Here is an 18912-nt window from a genome sequence, read left to right on the forward strand (position 1 = left end):
AAATAATCAATTAAGTCTAAAACCTGTCTGAGGCAGACTAGTACAATTATACCGATTTCTAGATTAAATGGTTTGTTCTCTGTGTCACGGTCACACAGACACTCAGAGTTAGGAAAAAGAACCTGGCATCCTCATTCTCAGACCCCCTGCATGACCCTTAGACAGCACTTCTTCCCTTCTAGAATACTCACCCCCTGATCCTGAGAGGTAACTTGTTTTTCCTACTTCTCCACCAGTTTAAGATGCTGTCAGAGTTGTTTCAGGATGAAGAGAAGGCCCTTAGTCCCACCTCAGCAACCCCTTCAGGCCGCACGCTGCTGTCTCGCACTGCTGTAAAACCCGCCAAGGCCAGACCAGGCCAAGCAAGCAAGGAACATAAGAAAACTGTGGGACATCAGGTGAGTTGAACCAGTGACTAATTTCATTAGAATAATCTTTTCCCCTCCCCTTATAGTGTCATACTGTGCAGCGGTTTCTTGTGATCACTGCTCAGGAGTGTTGGTTCAGACAGAAAGGCCACCATCATGGCTCTCAGCAATAGGTTCGGCTCATCCCACTACCTTTTTCTTTTTAAGTGTTGTGGAATCTTTAGCTTCCATCAGGCATCACCAACAAATGGGCAGTAAGACATTGATTAAGGATCGGACACCAGGATTGCTAGAATATTGATAGAAATCTTCAGCAAAAACTATGCAATCCGTGTAAGAGAAGTAGGCTATGTTTGAGCATTTATACTGCTTCAGTTTTTTTGTGGGTGGAGTACCTCACGTTCATGTATGATACTTTCATGAAGACCTGCTCTCCCAGCCTTGCATGGCCACGTAAGAAAGCAACAGTTTACTGTACACAGCAGTATAGGATGGCTGCTCTTAAAGAGGACTTGCTCATCTAACTCTGACAGTAACCATTAGGATTGCTTATAGCTTACAATTTGGACTGTATACAGTGTTAGGGCCAGATAAAACACACAGTTAGGGCGAGATTTTCAAAAGAACTCAACGCCCAAACTAAGTGACCATGTTTTCAAAAGAGCTTAGCATGTTGGATGCTCAGCTCCTGTGAAAATCTGATCCCTGGTTACCCTGATTTTCCAAGGGTTCTGAGCTCCCACCAACTTCACTTGAAGACAGTGGGTGTTCAGCACCTCTGAAAATCTGCCCCGAAAGTATAAAGTCCTTACCCTAAAATATCTAGATGTATATATCAAAATTAAAAAATAAATATGCCAATCAGCATGACCATAAAGCAAATCTCCTGCCCCATCACTTTCCACTTATCAACAGTTACAAAGCCGGATTAAACAGATGTCTTGCACTATGACTTAAAACTTGCCAAATTTAGGCTTTGGCAAACTCTGTTTCAGAGTGGGACCCTGCCCTGAGAAAGTCCGGCCACTCACCTACTGGGGATCTAATAACTGCCAGAAGCAGAGCACAGGACAAAAAGTGGTTTGTTGGCACTGTCAGTCCTCAGTTAGTGTTTTATAGATGATTGACAGCACCTCGAATTGCGCACAGGAACAAACAGAAGCCCAGTTCATCGTTTGGAGTCCAGGTTTATATGCTTGTCAGCCTCCACCACTTTATTAGTGAAGAGCCACATTCTGCATTGGCTGAAACATCTGAATGGCTTTCAGGGATAGTTCCAGGTAAAGCCCATTCCTGTAGGTCCGGCTTTTCAGGTGTACCACACCAAGTGATAATCTAGATACTGGTGTATGGTGCCTATATAAGCATGGGGAACTGTGACAAGGTCCTTATTAGAAAGGCAGAGCTGCAGCCCCTGAGCCAGCCAGAGATGATCCAAAGTATTCAAAGCCACTGTGTTTCTTGGGAATCCAGGACTAGTGATGGATCCAATAAGACCCTAAGACTGAAAAAGTTGAAACAACAGGCTGGCTTACCTCCAAAAAAGTGAACAGTCACCAACCACCTATCAGTTTCTACAGATCTTTCCTCTGGTAGAAATCTGTTTTGCATCTCTTTCATCTGGATTGATTTTAAACCAGCTGGGAAAAAGTGTCTATTGTGATATTTTAACATGCCTGTTCAGATTGTTGCTGATTTCAGACACAACATGCAGATTTGGGTGCTAGAATTTATGCTGCCTATGTAAAGGTTCAATACAGAATGTATTCCGTTGTTAGTATTTAACCTCACATTTGGATATGTTGTTGCCCACAAAATAGAATGTAGTTAGAAATTCAAAATAGCTCAGTCTTCCAGCTCCTGCAGCTTGTGTGGTTACACTTCAACTCAAGCATTTGTGTATCGTATGGCAGTATGATTGCCGTTGATTCAACAAGAGTGTTGCAGTGTATATGAATTGCTTCGAAGAACCACCAGAATTTGTAGTATGGATGCATACACTGGGGCAGCACATAACCAAACTGCTTTATTGCAATTTGTCTTTATGCTGGATTTTTCAAGACAACCTCTTTTATCTAATAAAAAAAGTTCCCCTTCGAGATCATTTCAAACAAGACTGAATTTCATCGTATTCTGATTTCCTTTTTGTTGTTTTTTTTTCTTTTTCTTTTTTACAGTTTCGGAACTCTCTTCATCTGCTGATGGAAACCCTTAATGCTACAACTCCACACTATGTGCGTTGCATTAAGCCCAATGACTTCAAGTTTCCATTCACGTACGTTGGTTCATAAATGGTCTCTGAAAACACAGTATACAGCAGCAGAATAGTGTATCCTGAAAGCATTGGGACACACATAATAATAGCAGATGTTTGGGGCTGAATGGAGAGAAAATTATTAGCTGACAGCTTTGTAGTTCTCCTTTATGCTGTCTGAGAAGGATACCCACAATTTCATGATTTTCCATTTAGAATTTGATTCAAAGCTTGCGCTGCTGAAGAATCTGTACTCATGACAACTTCTTTGACTGAAATCTGCTAGTTTGCATTTCTAATGTTGTCACCATTTCTGAACTTGGGTTCTCGTACAAAACTTGGCTAGAGCTTCACTTAGAAAGTCTGCCATTTGACAGATGTTTTGTTTTTTTATATAGGTTTGATGAAAAGCGGGCAGTTCAGCAGCTCAGAGCTTGTGGTGTTCTGGAAACTATCCGGATCAGTGCAGCTGGCTTCCCCTCAAGGTAGGTTTGCCGTTTCTCAGATTGTTTTCAGAAGAGGCATTTTCACTGTGAGAGGTTTCCGTTGTATGGCTAACACCCTTTCTGTTTCTTGGTACAGGTGGACGTATCAAGAGTTCTTCAGCCGCTACCGTGTCCTGATGAAGCAAAAAGATGTCCTTAGTGACAGAAAACAGACATGCAAAAATTTGTTGGAGAAGCTGATTCTGGTAGTAGAATTGTAGCTTTTAAAACCTATAAATTAGGGCTATCAATTAATCACAGTTAACGCACGCGATTAACTCAAAAAAATTAATCATGATTTTAATTGCACTGTTAAACAATAGAATACCAGTTGAAATTTATTATATATTTTGGATGTTTTTCTACATTTTCATATATATTGTATTCTGTGTTGTAATTGAAATCAACGTGTATATTATTTTGATTACAAATATTTGCACTGTAAAAATGATAAACAAAAGAAATAGTATTTTTCAATTCACCTCATACAAGTACTGCAGTGCAATCTCTTTACTGTGAAAGTGCAACTTACAAATGTAGATTCTGTTTGTTTGTTATATAACTGCACTCATAAACAAAACAATACAAATGTAGATTTTTTGGAGGGAGTTACATAACTGCATTCAAAAACAAAACAATGTAAAACTTCAGAGCGTACAAGTCCACTCAGTGCTACTTCTTGTTCAGCCAATTGCTAAGACAAACAAGTTTGTTTACATTTACAGGAGATAATGCTGCCCTCTTCTTATTTGCAATGTCACTGGAAAGTGAGAACAGGCATTTGCATGGCACTTTTGTATCTGGCATTGCAAGGTGTTTGCATGCCAGATATGGTAAACATTATACACCCCTTCATGCTTCGGCCACCATTCCAGAGGACATGCTGATGATGCTCATTTAAAAAAAAAATTTGTTAATTAAATTGTGACCGAACTCCTTGGGGGATAAGTGTATGTCCCCTGCTCTGTTTTACCTGTATTCTGCCATATATTTCATGTTACAGCAGTCTCGGATGAGCCAGCACACTTTGTTCATTTTAAGAACATTTTCACTGCAGATTTCACAAAACGCAAAGAAGGTACCAATGTGAGATTTCTAAAGATAGCTACAGAACTTGTCCCAAGGTTTAAGAATCTGAAGTGCCTTCCAAAATCTGAGAGGGACAAGGTGTGGAGCATGAGTTCAGAATTCTTAAAAGAGCAATACTCTGATGCGGAAACTACAGAACCCGAACCACCAAAAAAGAAAATCAGCCTTCTGCTGGTGGCATCTGACTCAGATAATGAAAATGAACATGCGTCAGTACACACTGCTTTGGACTATTATCGAGCAGAACCCATCGTCAGCATGGACGCATGTCCCCTGGAATGGTGGTTGAAGCATGAAGGGACATATGAATCTTTAGCGCATCTGGCACATAAATATCTTGCAACGCCAGCTACAACAGTGCCATGAGAATGCCTGTTCTCACTTTCAGGTGACCTTGTAAACAAGAAGCGGGCAGCATTATGTCCTGCAAATGTAAACAAACTTGTTTGTCTGAGTGATTGGCTGAACAAGAAGTAGGACTGAGTGGACTTGCAGTCTCTAAAATTTTACATTGTTTTATTTTTGAATGCAGTTTTTTTTACAGAATTCTACATTTGAAAATTCAACTTTCATGATAAAGAGATTGCACTATAGTACTTGTATTAGGTGAATTGAAAAATACTATTTCTTCTATTTTTTTACAGTGTCAATACTTGTAATCAAAAATAAATATAAAGTGAGCATTGTACACTTTGTATTCTGTGTTATACTTGAAATCAGTATTTTTGAAAATGTAGAAAACATCCAAAAATATTTAAATAAATGGTATTCTATTATTGTTTAACAGTGTGATTAGTCGTGATTAATTTTTTTAATCGTTTGAAAGCCCTACTATAAATATTGCTCAGAATCCTGAATTATACAGATAGTTTTTGAAAATGTGTTGCTCCCCCTCTACAAATTTGAAATTAGTCATAAGTTATTATTAGTTGATAGGGATTTCAAACAGCAGCCAACACTAGTTTAGGAAAATCATAGTCTCTCTGAGTGTTATATTGTTTGCTGGATTGGGTGACACTCACTTTTCTTTTTGAAGCTTTGGAAGCATCAGGCCTTGGCTGCTATTAAGGATCAACCATTCTTTTTATTGTCAAAAATGGGATGTTGCTTCAGTGAGTGTAAGTCACTCCAGTGTTACTGTGTGTGTGGTGGGGATTTGGTTCTCTGGTCTAGCAGAGGCTGGGAAGAGGACAATTTTAAGCCCTGGTGGATGGAGGGACTGCCTCACTTAATTTAACAGCAAGTTGTATTAATCTTGAGGGTATAATCATCCTGAGGATTCAAATATGCAGGAGTCTCTCTTTCCTGGTCCAAACAAAAACCCTTCCACTTCCTTAACAGTTTTCAAGTACATAAAAGGTTGTACAAGGAGGAGGGAGAAAAATTGTTCTTGTTAACCTCTGAGGATAGGACAAGAAGCAATGGGCTTAAATTGCAGCAAGGGCGATTTAGGTTGGACATTAGGAAAAACTGCCTGACTGCCAGGTTAGTTAAGCACTGGAATAAATTTCTAGGGAATCTCCATAATTGGAGATTTTTAAGAGAAGGTTAGACAGACACCTGTCAGGGTGGTCTAGATAATACTTAGTCCTGCCCTGAGGGCATGGGGCTGGACTAGGTGACCTCTCAAATTCCCTTCCACTCCTATGATTCTGTGATTCCTTAATTCCACTTAGCATAGTGAGATCCTGCCACTGCCCTACCACCTCTTAGCTGTCTCCCTGCCCTTGCCCTCCTACACAGAGATGTTCTGTGCAAGCTCCCTAACAGCTTTCATGCATGTAGCCAATTTCCAGCCTAGGGGAGTAATGGTGAAAATAAACAGCAGGAGAAGGAGACTTTCCAGCACAGGAAAGGCGCAGGACTAAGAGTATTGACCCAGCCTTGCTTCCAAGAGTGAACAGCTCCCCATCTTCCAGTACAGCACCAGCTGCTGGCTCCCCTTAACATTTAAGAATTATCTATTACTTAAATCATCTGGGTATAAAACAAAATCATTAGAGTTACACAAGAAATTACTGGGGTTCCTGGGGATTAGCCAGTATACAAAGGGTTAATGCACAGCACAGATAGGCTCCAAAACAGGTTCCCATGTATTTCTCAACCAGAAGGTGATTAATCATGACTCAATGCAAGGTATAGGTGAGGAAAAGTAAAAGTACACAGATGACTTGCCATGGAAATTAAAATCAGAAAGCCACCTAGTTTGCTGAGGGGCAGCGTAAGTATCAGTCAATTGTATTATACAAACAAGCATAGAATGCAGTTTATTTTTTCAAGATTCCATTTAAATGCACTTGTGTGCATATGCTCTCCCTGTCATGTGAGTGGATTCCTTTTCTCGTGTGTTACTAAAAGCATTCAAAGCAATAGGAGCAGCTGGAGCTTTCAGCTTGACTGCCAGTGCTTGCATACTGACATCAAATAGTAATCAATAGTACCTATTAAATAGTGGAGGTTATTGCTTTACCTGTGTGTTTGTGTGTAAATTTCAAGTCAAAGTACACACAAATGATTTCATCCTGTTTTTCCACCACTACCCATAGCCCCTCCCGAACCTTGCTTCCTCGCCCCCCAAGTGTGCTGCAATCATCTCGACTTGCTCTGTCCATTATGCCTCATTGGTTTTATTCCATACAATTGTACATGAGTGTGGGGGCACAGATATTTCCCCTGGGCTAGTAGGGTTGGTTCTCAGGCTAATAGATATCAAGTCATTTTTTCAAATCCTTTCTAAAACATTTGTACTCTGTAATATAGCTTAAGACTGACTGTTGAGGAAGGTCAGATATCAATTTAAAAATAGTTACTTTAATTTTCCTTTCAATTACTGATTTTTTTCCTTGTCTCATCAGTTTCACTAGTGTTTCTCCTCAGTTTCATGAGAAATACCAACCGTCCTGATCCTTGTAGCCTGAATATTAACAATGTCCTTCATGTTTGGTTTATATTTTGTTTAAAATTTCCTAGATGTGTACTGGTGTTTATTACAAAGTGGGTGAAAATTGTTGCAAAACTTCACTTTCCAGTTTTTTGGGTAAATATTGGGTTTAATATTGGGGGATGGGAGGACAGAAAAAAGTAAGAGTATTAAAAATTAAAAGCAGTGTTTTTTTTAAAGCTATGGTTTATTTCATGAACTGTATATTAGCTGTACTTACATGTATGCACATGCATACATGTGAGTGTGTTTCTTCTTCTATATTATCTTATTTAACAGACAGTCTTACATTTACACTTAGACAAATTTATTACTAACATACACATCTCACTAATGTAATGTATTGATTTTCTTAACAATCGGTATTTTCATGTGCCTGAGTGGTCCAAAGTTTGGGTAAAAATCAGTTTAAAAAAAAAAGAATAGCTTTTGTTAAACCCAGGGATTTTTCAGTAAAAACTGACAACAAAGTACCTTAAATATAAGCCGTATTTGGCAGAGGAAATATCAGTCTTCAGTTTTTAGACACATTTTTTAAAAAAATGAAAACTCTTTTTCTGATTCAGAAAATATTTCCTGTTAGAATAAAGTTGTAACCAATCCTCACATATATATTATTCCTTAAGTTTCCAATTCCCTAACCCTGCTAATTCTAAAAATTTATGCACAGAACATAATAGGGTAAAAAAAAATCCTGCTTCCTTACCTATTGTAAGTACAGATTTCACTGAAATACTAAATGGGTAGTTTTACCTCTTTACTGACTCTGCTTTCAATTCAGCCTTTGAGTCTCCTTTTTTATCCACTATTGTTTAATTCTGTTGCTGATCATATATTTCATCTGAAAATAGGACAAGGATAAGTACCAGTTTGGTAAGACAAAAATATTTTTTCGGGCTGGTCAAGTAGCCTATCTGGAAAAAATAAGAGCAGATAAGCTGAGAGTTGCCTGCATCCGCATCCAGAAGACAATCCGAGGATGGCTGATGCGAAAGAAGTACCTGCGCATGAAGAAAGCAGCCATCACCATTCAGAGATATGTTAGAGGGTACCAAGCACGATGGTAAGTAGCACACTTGGGGACACTTGCTCTTACATCAGTTCACATTCCTCTAACTAGGTCATTTAACTGTGAGACCTGTCTCCTTGTGCTGATCACTAGGAATTAATTTTTTAGTGTAATGAAGGAAATAGACTACACTATGCATTCCTCTAAGAGCAGTACCTGCTTTTTTTGACCTTCAGAAAGAAGTAGCTATTTCCCAGCTGGATAACACCTAAGAGCAGTCCATGTTCTCTATTTGTTAAAGTAGAGGAAAAATAGAGTGAGGAAATCAGTCTGCAGGTGGCGTGAGGCAGGACTCTTGCTTAGACTGAATCCTGCCCTGCCCTTTTCTTGCCACAAAACCTTGTTAACTTTCCACTGCCCTTCTAATGTGGTGGCCTCTCTTTCCAGTGGTGGAGAACCTATCCCTCAGGCCAGGATGCAACAAAGGGGAGACAGGCCAGCTAGGAGTAGATGGCTGATATGGGTGATGAGGGAACTAGCTGGAGCAGGGAAGCAGGCAGATACAGAGGTGAGGTGGGAGGGAAAAGGAAAGGAATTGAGTCGGGATGCTTTTCAGTGGTCTTGCTGGAGGAATAGGAATTAAGGGTGGACCTGTTTCTGTTGGGGAATGAGTTAGGGAAAGTTGATTAATGGAAGCTGCTTTAAAGAATGAGGGAAGGTGATGAGAAACTGAGAAGAGTGTGTCAGTTCCCCAGTGCAATTTTCTGAGGATGAGTAAACTCTATCTGGGGCTTTTAAGGGTTAATTTTTTAATTTTCCCATGCTGCTGCAGTATAGTAGTAAGCAAACATTGTACCACTGACAGTACTGCAAATAATCTAGAGTAGAATATGTAGAAAACGTAGCTCTTAAGAAAGAGGGTAAAGTTATAGGACTGGGAAAATGTTATTCAGGGCTTATAAATAATAGATGTAAATTCCATTTCCACCATTTTTCTTTGCCAGCTATGCCAAGTTCTTGCGAAGAACCAGGGCTGCCATCATACTTCAGAAGTTCCAGCGCATGTATGTGGTTCGCAAAAGATACCGTCTCATGCGAGCTACCACTATTGTTCTTCAGTCACTTTTACGAAGTTACATAGCCAGGAACAAATACCAGAGGGTAAGAAGACCCAGTGTTTCATTATTGCTGTTTCCAAGCACCTCCGGGTTAGCCAAGACTGTAGTGTTTCCATGGCACTCTAAAATGTTTGTGTACAAATTGTCAGACCTTAATGCACACACTCAGTGCCACTGCACGGCCTGAAATAAAGTACTTGAAAATATGAATAATACGATACAATAATCAGACATCTACTCATTATGAGTCCAAATTAATATTGCATGCACACATGGACCAGATGATTTAGTAGCTCTTCTTAACCCCTAATTTCTGTGATTCTGACAAACTCTAAAAGATGATTGAGGATGCTAATTTTGATATTAGTGAGCTGTTGTCTGATAGAATAAAAGATTAAAGCCTTGGCTCTCTTTTTGTTTTTCACTTTTTTCATTTACCTGTGCTGATCTCAGTTTGGGGGAGGTTGATAGAGTTCTGTCCTAATTATGATGATATGACATTAAGTGACTATGTTTAAAGAAAAATTAACTGCCCTCATTTTAGAAATTAGGCTTTGCTTTGAAATGTTATAGGGCTAGAAGCAGAATTACTGATACATTGGGATTTTGTGAGTTAGACAACATTTTGCACAGCAATTCTACCTGTAAAGATTGTTTTGCATTGAGTTTTTCAAAGGTCAACTCATCATTCACTGAGAAATTGTCCTACATAGTTGTACTTCTTCTCAAGTTAGTAGATGTAAACAGAAAAGCCTGCCAATGCTTGTGCTTGAAATGTTGTCTTCTGTTGATCAAAAAAATTGGACTGTATGAATTTCTGGACATTTTTAGATTTGTACTAAAGAAAAAATGTACAAGTATGCATACATGCTTGTGTTTAGGTGCACACATACATACACCCATGCATATACAGTATATCAATCTAACATAACATTGACGTGAAGGTTGTGCCAACGAACGATCAACAGCCAGAAATGCCAGAAAAGTAAGATTTCTCCCCCTGAACTCAGCCATGTTACACATCCTATGTGTTTTATGGTGTACATTATTATTATTTGTTTTATTTCTGCTAGCATTCTGAGCACTGTAATCCAGGTTTTATATTACCAATGCACATAACAATATTAAAACATTGAGTCTCTTAATAGCCTGACAGATGTTTTCAAATATACATTAACTTCAGAAAGTAATGAGCTTCCTCATAAAACTGACAGGTACATCGCATCAACATATAGGCTAAAAGCCATCCCCAGGACATGCAGAACAGATGAGTCAACCATTCTAGATTCCTGAAATTGGCTGAGTGACTCTTATACACACTTCCTTTTCTATTGTACAACAACATTTTATAAACCTGTCACATTCCCTTGTAGTAGATATGGCAAATTACTTCTGAAGTCAACATAAGGGCCAGTCAAACTTACCTATCTAACGATGGTTCTGCAATTATAGTTAATTATTCTCCTTAGTAATCGCAATTAGAAATTACCTATTATAAAATCCTCCCATCACAGATGGAACAAATGATAAATGTAAGACAGATGCATTGATGTGAAGGAGAAATTTTATTAAGGCCTATGATCCTGGGATGACTGCAGGAAGAAACAGAGGCTTTGTTTGCAGTCCTGGGATTCTAGATTGTGTAGTTGTCTTCCTGTGACTAATTGACAAGCTCTCCCTACAGATGACTTTGGTTCATAATATATGATGCACACATTACCCTTTAGAAGCTAAACCCTTTAGTTCTAACTCTTTAGAGCAAAACTCTCTCATCCTATGGAATTTAGGACCTCCAGACCTTGGAAATCACTAAAGCATCCTTAATTCAGCTGTCCAAAAAGTAAATAGAAAATTTGTTTGAATATGAAAGATTGGTAGCTAAAACACTGATAACTTCAATTCTAACCCATTTTTTCATCAAACCTGAATTGTTTTTATATTTTAATAAAGAATGTCAAGCCATGTTTTGAAATTTCTACTGTCAGCTGTTCTGGAATTAGGAGGGTGCAAAATTTCTGATTGGAATAAATGGGGAGGAAAGCATTCCTTTAATGTTTGCAGAACTTCAAAAAAGCTGCATCAATTTTGTTTGATCTTTAGCCAAACAGTAAGCATGAGAAAGCATTAAAAAAAAGTTTTTACAAGTTAGGAATAACTAAAGAAAAAAAAAGGCAGGGGGGAAAGAATGGAAATTGGAATTCAACTTCATAAGCTACTACCAACTATTGAAATGCAGAGGAGGTTCATGTATATGTGTATATATTTGGAAGATATGTAGTGAGACTAAACAATAAGTTGCTGAATTTACCTATCTGTCCATGTACCAATGACTTCAAGTGGCCTCATAATAAAAGGGTATAGTAAGAGCAAGATCTAGTCATCCCTAGAAGTCTAGGGATGGATTTGTTGTTTTGTCTATAGGTGTTCTATATTCTTGTAATTAACAGGGATCTCACATCAATACAAATGTCCCCAGTTCCTTCCTTCCATCTCTTTCCCTTCATTTTAGCTTTCTCTCATTTCTTTCCCCATCTTCTTCTCTTGCTTCTTAGGTTAATTTATTTTATTTATTTATACTGATTCCCTGGTCCTCTCCTGCTGCCTTTCACCTGCAGTTTCTCTTTTCAAATGGATGTGTCTCTAGTTGTTACCTATATATGTCTCCTTGCAGAATGTTGTTAATTTTGTATAAATACAGTGTGTGGCTTTTTCATCTAATGGTTTTGTTTTTAAACGCAGATGCTTCGAGAGCACAAGGCCATTATTATTCAGAAACACATGCGGGGCTGGCTGGCTCGCGTGCACTACCGTAGGAGCTTGAAGGCAATTGTCTACCTGCAATGCTGCTACAGGCGTATGATGGCCAAGAGGGAGCTGAAGAAGCTGAAGATAGAGGCACGCTCTGTGGAACGGTACAAGAAGCTCAATATTGGGATGGAGAACAAGATCATGCAGCTGCAGCGTAAAGTTGATGAGCAGGTAAATGCCCCAAGAGTGAATGGTCAGGAGTCTCTCATCATCTGCCTCAATATTTGAAGTATGGGCAATTGTTGGAAAAATACAGTAATTATTGGGAGCAGAATTTTTCTTTAAAAGGAAAATTTAGTTTTCTTCTTTAGTCAGGAGAAATATCCCTTTCCATAGAGGGGAGAGTGGATCAGTTTAGATGTGAATCAGTAGATAATGTACCATTCCATACCATTTCCATACGTAAGAACGGCCATACTGGGTCAGACCAAAGATCCATCTTGCCCAGTAGCTGACAGTGGCCAATGCCAGGTGCCCCAGAGGGAATGAACATAACAGGTAATTTATCTGGTGATCCATCCCCTGTCACGATACACTTTTTTCAGGGTGTTGAATGGAAAACAAGTTGCTGGGCATGCATGGGCTTTGTCTGATTTTAACCTGGGACATGAAGGTTTGGATGCTGCTATCTTCCTGGCCAAGCATCAAGTGTTCTGTGAATAAATAGAGTGATTCAGTCTGTCAATATAGCACCTTTCACCAGCACTAACATTCTCATTAAAACAAAGCTATTCTAAATGCACATATGTCTTCATTGTGTTTTGTAAAGCATAAAGACTACAAATCCCTGCTGGAGAAACTAACTAGTCTGGAAACCACTTACAACACAGAGACTGAGAAGCTGCGGAGTGACGTGGAAAGGTTTCGTATGAGTGAGGAGGAGGCTAAGAATGCCACCAATCGTGTGCATGTGCTCCAAGAGGAGATCACCAAGCTTCGAAAGGAGCTGCACCAAACACAATCTGAAAAGAAGACAATTGAGGAATGGGCAGACAAATACAAACAGGAAACAGAGCAGGTGGGAACTCCCTACCCCAAAATACCAAAGTTTTAGAAACAGCCTGTCTCTAAAAGCCCATTGGTTTGCTGTTCCTGAGACCTTAGAAATTCACAGTTACTAAAATTATCCTTTTCCTTCTGTTGTTCTTGGGTTGAGTACAGCATATGGAGTAGTACAGAAAGCTTGCTGATTGGAGCATTTTTCAAAGCGAGAAACATAGTGAATTGATCTGACCTCAAGCTGAATGTGTCCCCCAAGAACAATGATTCTGTTACTTCCCCACCCACACGTTTTTGGAAATCTGTGTGGCACTCAGCCTCTGTCAAACTGAAAACATGTTACTTCAAAACAATAAAATAAAACAAACAATTTTCCATTTAAATTTGTTCAAATTTTTGGGTCCTTTGCTAAAGAAAGAGTTTCCATAGAGCAGTCTTGTAACTGTCTGTAGGTCTGGTCTGCAAACACAGTTTTTGTACTGGTATTAATATGCATGTTAGGGGAAGCATTTACTAGCAGTACAATTACTAACACAGCTCCTAATGTGACTACAGGTATGCTGGTATAAAGGTGCCTTATGCTGGTAAAGGGTATGTACCACTTTGGCTATACCAGTATGGTTAAAGCAGTACAACTTTTGTTTGTAGACAAGCTCTTGGATCACACCGCCATCAAATCTTAAGAGGCATAGGGCAGAATCATTGAATTTGTTTCTAATCCATGTGTCTTTCGATGCAATACAATTTAAATGGCATCCCTGGGTTAAACACTCCAGGCTCTTGTGTTCATTGGCCTCATCTGATCAGAAATTCAGTGTGTGATGCATGCAGGAGAGGGTGCAATTGGGATGTGAATTAAGAAGTGAAGGTGGCACTTTAGCTCACTGATCTTATTTTCTGAAGGACAGTTAAAAACATCGAATTTTTGATCTCTTACTACAAGGATGCAGTGGAGTCAGATCCTTCAGAGCTTTAGGTGCACAGATTAAACACATTCCTGTGACTGCAGTCCTTATCCTGAGCCAAACATTATGTTGTTTTTACAGTTGTTATCAGAACTAAAAGAACAAAACACATTACTGAAAAAGGAAAAGGAGGAGCTGAATCGTCGCATCCAGGATCAGGCCAAGGAGATGACCGGTCAGTTCTGTTCACTTCACTTTCTTTTTTCTTTGTTTCTTCCTTTGTAAAGCGACTCAGAGCTGGTTAATCTGCTGTGGTTTATTAACTATGTTTCCCTTTAGAATGTAATTTACAACTGTAATATAGGACCACATGTGCTATACAACTGTTGATAGTTTGAGTGTTAAGAATCCCCAAAGATATATTTTTTAAAAAAAGTAAACTAGTTCTGACTGTTGTTAAATATAATTAACCCATTGGGGTCAAATGATCAAAAGTGGTCTACTAAATTGTGAATGCAAATTCCATACTTGGATGTGCAGCTTGATATTTGACGTACAAAGTGAGTAATTACACACTTAAATTCTTTTTAAATGCACAAATGTGGTATTTGCACACTCAAGTTGAGGCAGCTGGGCTCTGTAAACTGTGTCTGTACAGAGCTGGCACAGGGCTTATGATTTTTGATGATAGCTTCTGAACCTCGTCTCTGAAAAAAAATAATTTCTATTTGGAGAAAACTAATCCCCTTTATTGCAATCACACAAAGACACACACACATCATCATCTTTGTTGGGTTGTCTGTTGCTTTCTAAACTCTTGTCCAGCACCAGATTGCACAGTTCACTTTGGTCCCTGCATTATCCAGAGCATCGGAGAAAACCACACACAGACCAACGCCTATTTTTCTAATAGCGCTCAAACAAATAACAGATGTATTGTTGCATCTTAGTAAGTGACTTTGTGGTGAGCACCTAATCGTAACTGGAGAAAGATGCGGAAGAGCCAAGACTATCCTTGTTTTACATTGAAGATATATACAAATGGAGATGCCATCTTCAGATACTAGACTAATACAGTACAAAAGCAGACTAGGATAAACAGTTTTACTGTACCACCCCAAATTATTAGGTGACAGACAATGGAGAAGACTTTACGGAAGTGAACCCTAGTCCTTTTTGTCTTTGATGCAGCACTTTCCTGCAATGGCATAAATAGAATCATAGAATCATAGAATATCAGGGTTGGAAGGGACCTCAGGAGGTCATCTAGTCCAACCCCCTGCTCAAAAGCAGGACCAATCCCCAATTAAATCATCCCAGCCAGGGCTTTGTCAAGCCTGACCTTAAAAACTTCTAAGGAAGGAGATTCCACCACCTCCCTAGGCAACGCATTCCAGTGTTTCACCACCCTCCTAGTGAAAAAGTTTTTCCTAATATCCAACCTAAACCTCCCCCACTGCAACTTGAGACCATTACTCCTTGTCCTGTCCACTTCTACCACTGAGAATAGTCTAGAACCATCCTCTCTGGAACCACCTCTCAGGTAGTTGAAAGCAGCTATCAAATCCCTTGTTTGTTTTGAGGCTTGTTTTGTTTTTAACAGCACAGTTTGTACAGTATCTGTGTTCTTTGCATACTTGTGCATAGCGTCTTGCTCTATACTTGTGCATAGTGTCTTGCTTTATTCCGTACCTGTGGAATATGGACATCACAGATTAAATAGGTTCCCAAGATCCATCTTGTTCACACCTTGGTATCATCTGTTTGGTGACAGAGACCATGGAGAAGAAGCTTGTTGAGGAAACGAAACAGCTGGAGCTAGATCTGAATGATGAAAGGTTAAGATATCAGAATCTTCTGAATGAGTTCAGCCGCTTAGAGGAGCGCTATGACGATCTCAGGGATGAGGTGAATCTGATGGTGGTAAGTGATTTCAAATATAGTAAAACTGTGTCCTGTTTGCGGACAGTATTTTAGCAAAACTTGGTGAAATAATGTAGGGTCAGATTTTGTTCACAGATCTGTGCATGGGAATTGTTTGCCTGTGTACCAGAGCAGAATTTGCCCCTTAAACATTAGCTCTAATCTGATGGCTTTTGCTCCACCAAAACACTTCATGTTGTCTAACCCAGCAGTTCTGAAGTAGGATCCATGGCCCCTGAGAGGCTGTGACTTGGTTTCAAGGGGCTTCAGGGCCCCGAGGCTGAAGCATGGGGCTGGAACCGGGAACTAAGCCACAGGAAGCCCTGAGCCCCAGTGCTTCCCCGAGAGCTAGAGCCTCGGTGACCCCCGTGGGCTGAAGCTGGGAGTGGAGCTGTGGGGAGCCCCAAGCCCTGGCGCTCCCCCTGGATCAAAAGCCCTGAGCTGCAGTTCTCTCGCACAAGGCTGAAGCCCTCAGCTCCCTCCCTCCCCCGCCCAGAGCCCTGGTGCCCCGCGGGGCAAAAGCCCGGAGCACTCCCACCTGGAGACCAGCACGCACCCCCACACCTGCCCAGTGGCTGAAGTCCTCAGCCCCAAGCCCCCCCCCTTGCAGCTGAAGCCCTGAGGCCCCCCCACACACACCCAGTGGCTGAATCTAGGAGCCCTGAGGGCGCCCCCCCCCCGCCACTGGGCCCTGGAGTTTTTATAGTATATTGGGGAGTGGGCGGGAAGCTCAGAAAGAAAAAGGTGGAAATCCCCTGCTAACCCATTTTTAAACTTCTTTTCGGGGCCCAGGTGGCATAGAGGAACCAGAATCTCAAATCTTTCCCCAAAGTTATGGTTGCTGTGCAGTAACTCAGAGCACTAGAAGCTAAGCCACTGGGTTATGGGCAGGTGACTATAATGCTGGTACTGACTTATTTTATTTGCACTTCAGAGCATCCCCAAGCCTGGGCACAAAAGAACGGATTCCACACATAGTAGCAATGAATCTGAATATACATTTAGCTCTGAGATTACAGAGACAGAAGACTTACCACTGAGAATGGAGGTAATGTTAGAGAAACTCCAGTACTTTTCATTAATCACCAGCAAATCTATGCCCATCTTTTCTTTGTGACTGGCAAATCTTAGTATCAAGAATCTAGTGCTTTAGTCCACCATATCCCATTTTCTTTATGAATGGCTCAGTATAGAGTTGTATCTCCGTAATCCTACAGAAAAGATTTCAGTAAAAATATATTTTTAATTTTCTTTAAATTACAATAAAGGAATATAGGGTAGTTGGTCACACAGCTGCCTGATTTACACGTGACATAGTCGCCCTGCAACTTTTGAGGGCACAATCAGTTGCATGCTCAAAAGTGGGCGCTCAAAAACAGCTTGCGGGTGACTGAAAAGCAACTTCTATTCTATATATTTAAAAGTTCAGGGAGGCACAAGTAGCTAATTATTCTCTCAATAACTGTGCCGAAAGAGGAAGGTAGCTACAAATTTCATAGCTGATTACTACTCAGACTTACAGAACTGTTGCACCAGTGTCACAAAATGCCGTGCAATTCTCGTGCACTTTATCAGTGAAGTTCACTTCAATGGAGACTGGCCACTCAAAGTTCTATGCATCACTTAATGCCCACATTAAAAGGCTGTATATATGGGCCTTTTTCACTGGGGTGAATTTCACTCAGTGAGGAGAACATCATACTGGATTTTTTTTTCTATGCGATACAGAAGAAGAAAACTTGAAAGGTGCCTCATTACTGTAACCTCAAGTATGCATTCATTTGAATCCTGGATTATTTGGAATTTTTCCAGAATTATTAGTCAGCTCTTCTACTGCCACAAGCAGTTAGTACTAATTATGGTGTAAATTCACGTGTATCTGCAACTCTTTCTTAACATATCTCAGGATTCGGAAAAAAGCCCATACACAGAAACTTCTTTTGATATGACTACAAACATGCCAAAGAGCCATCAGATTCCTGAGCTGGCATGTGCTATGCCAGTCAAGAAATGGACAGCATTTTCTACTCAAGCTGGGGACACTTTCTTTTCTTTTAGACTTCTGATTTCACTCTTGACTGTGGGTGGTCATACAGCATGTCACTCCTTCCTCACCTACTGAATAATGGTGATTTAGAGGGACAGAGTTCGGCTCTGTCTGGTGTATCCATAGTTGGGTTTTAATAACTGCCATTATTGTTCCTGCAATTCCTCCTTAGACAGACTGTTGAAATCAAGTTATAGCTTGTGCAGATCCTCTAGATGTCATGTATTTCTACTTCCATTTTTCATAAGAATGGCCATACTGGGTTAGACTCGTGGTCCATCTAGTCTTCTGACAGTGGCCAATGTAGAGGCTTCAAAACGAGTGAACAGAACAGGGCAGTTATTGAGTGATCCATCCCCTGTCATCCAGTCCTAGCTTCTGGCAGTTGGAGGTTTAGGGCCACCCAGAGAATGGAGTTGCGTCCCGGACCATATTAGCTAATAGCCATTGATGGACCTATCCTCCGTGAACTTATCTAATTCTTTTTTTGAACCCAGTTATACTTTTTGCCTTCACAACATCCTCTGGTAATGAGTTCCACAGGTTAACTGTGCCTTGTGTGAAGAAGTACTTCCTTTTGTTCATTTTCAACCTGCTACCTATTTATTTCATTGGGTGACCCCTGGTTCTTGTGTTCTGTGAAGGGGTAAATAATACTTCCTTATTCACTTTCTCCACACCATTCATGATTTTATAGACCTCTCTTATATACCCCCCTTAGTCATCTCTTTTTTTAAGCTGAAGAACCCCAATCTTTTAAATCTCTCCTCATATGGAAGCTGCTCCAGACCCGTAATCATTTGTTGCCCATTTCTGCACCTTTTCCAATTTTAATATATCTTTTTGGAGATATGGATATGGGTGCCCAGAACTGCACACAGTATTCAAGCTGTGGGCATACCATGGATTTATATAGTGGCATGATATTTTCTGTTTTGCTATCTATTCCTTTCCTAAAGGTTCCTA

The 18912-nt window shown here is 40.0% G+C and overlaps 1 protein-coding gene across 5 annotated transcripts in view; it reads left to right on the plus strand.

Annotated features, from left to right (window-relative positions):
* Nucleotides 1-18912, plus strand: part of MYO5A (myosin VA) — a 218803-nt gene that overhangs the window by 160057 nt on the left and 39834 nt on the right. For all 5 annotated transcript variants that reach the window (XM_073303845.1, XM_073303846.1, XM_073303848.1 and 2 more), the window contains 11 exons: nt 237-398; nt 2546-2643; nt 3021-3107; nt 3205-3313; nt 7989-8200; nt 9151-9307; nt 12004-12243; nt 12842-13090; nt 14118-14211; nt 15751-15899; nt 16834-16947. In XM_073303845.1, coding sequence (XP_073159946.1) covers nt 237-398; nt 2546-2643; nt 3021-3107; nt 3205-3313; nt 7989-8200; nt 9151-9307; nt 12004-12243; nt 12842-13090; nt 14118-14211; nt 15751-15899; nt 16834-16947 — 1671 coding nt within the window. The remainder of the gene's footprint in view (nt 1-236; nt 399-2545; nt 2644-3020; nt 3108-3204; nt 3314-7988; nt 8201-9150; nt 9308-12003; nt 12244-12841; nt 13091-14117; nt 14212-15750; nt 15900-16833; nt 16948-18912) is intronic.

This window comes from Lepidochelys kempii, chromosome 10 (genome assembly GCF_965140265.1).
Source record: "Lepidochelys kempii isolate rLepKem1 chromosome 10, rLepKem1.hap2, whole genome shotgun sequence".
NCBI classification, from domain to species: domain Eukaryota; kingdom Metazoa; phylum Chordata; order Testudines; family Cheloniidae; genus Lepidochelys; species Lepidochelys kempii.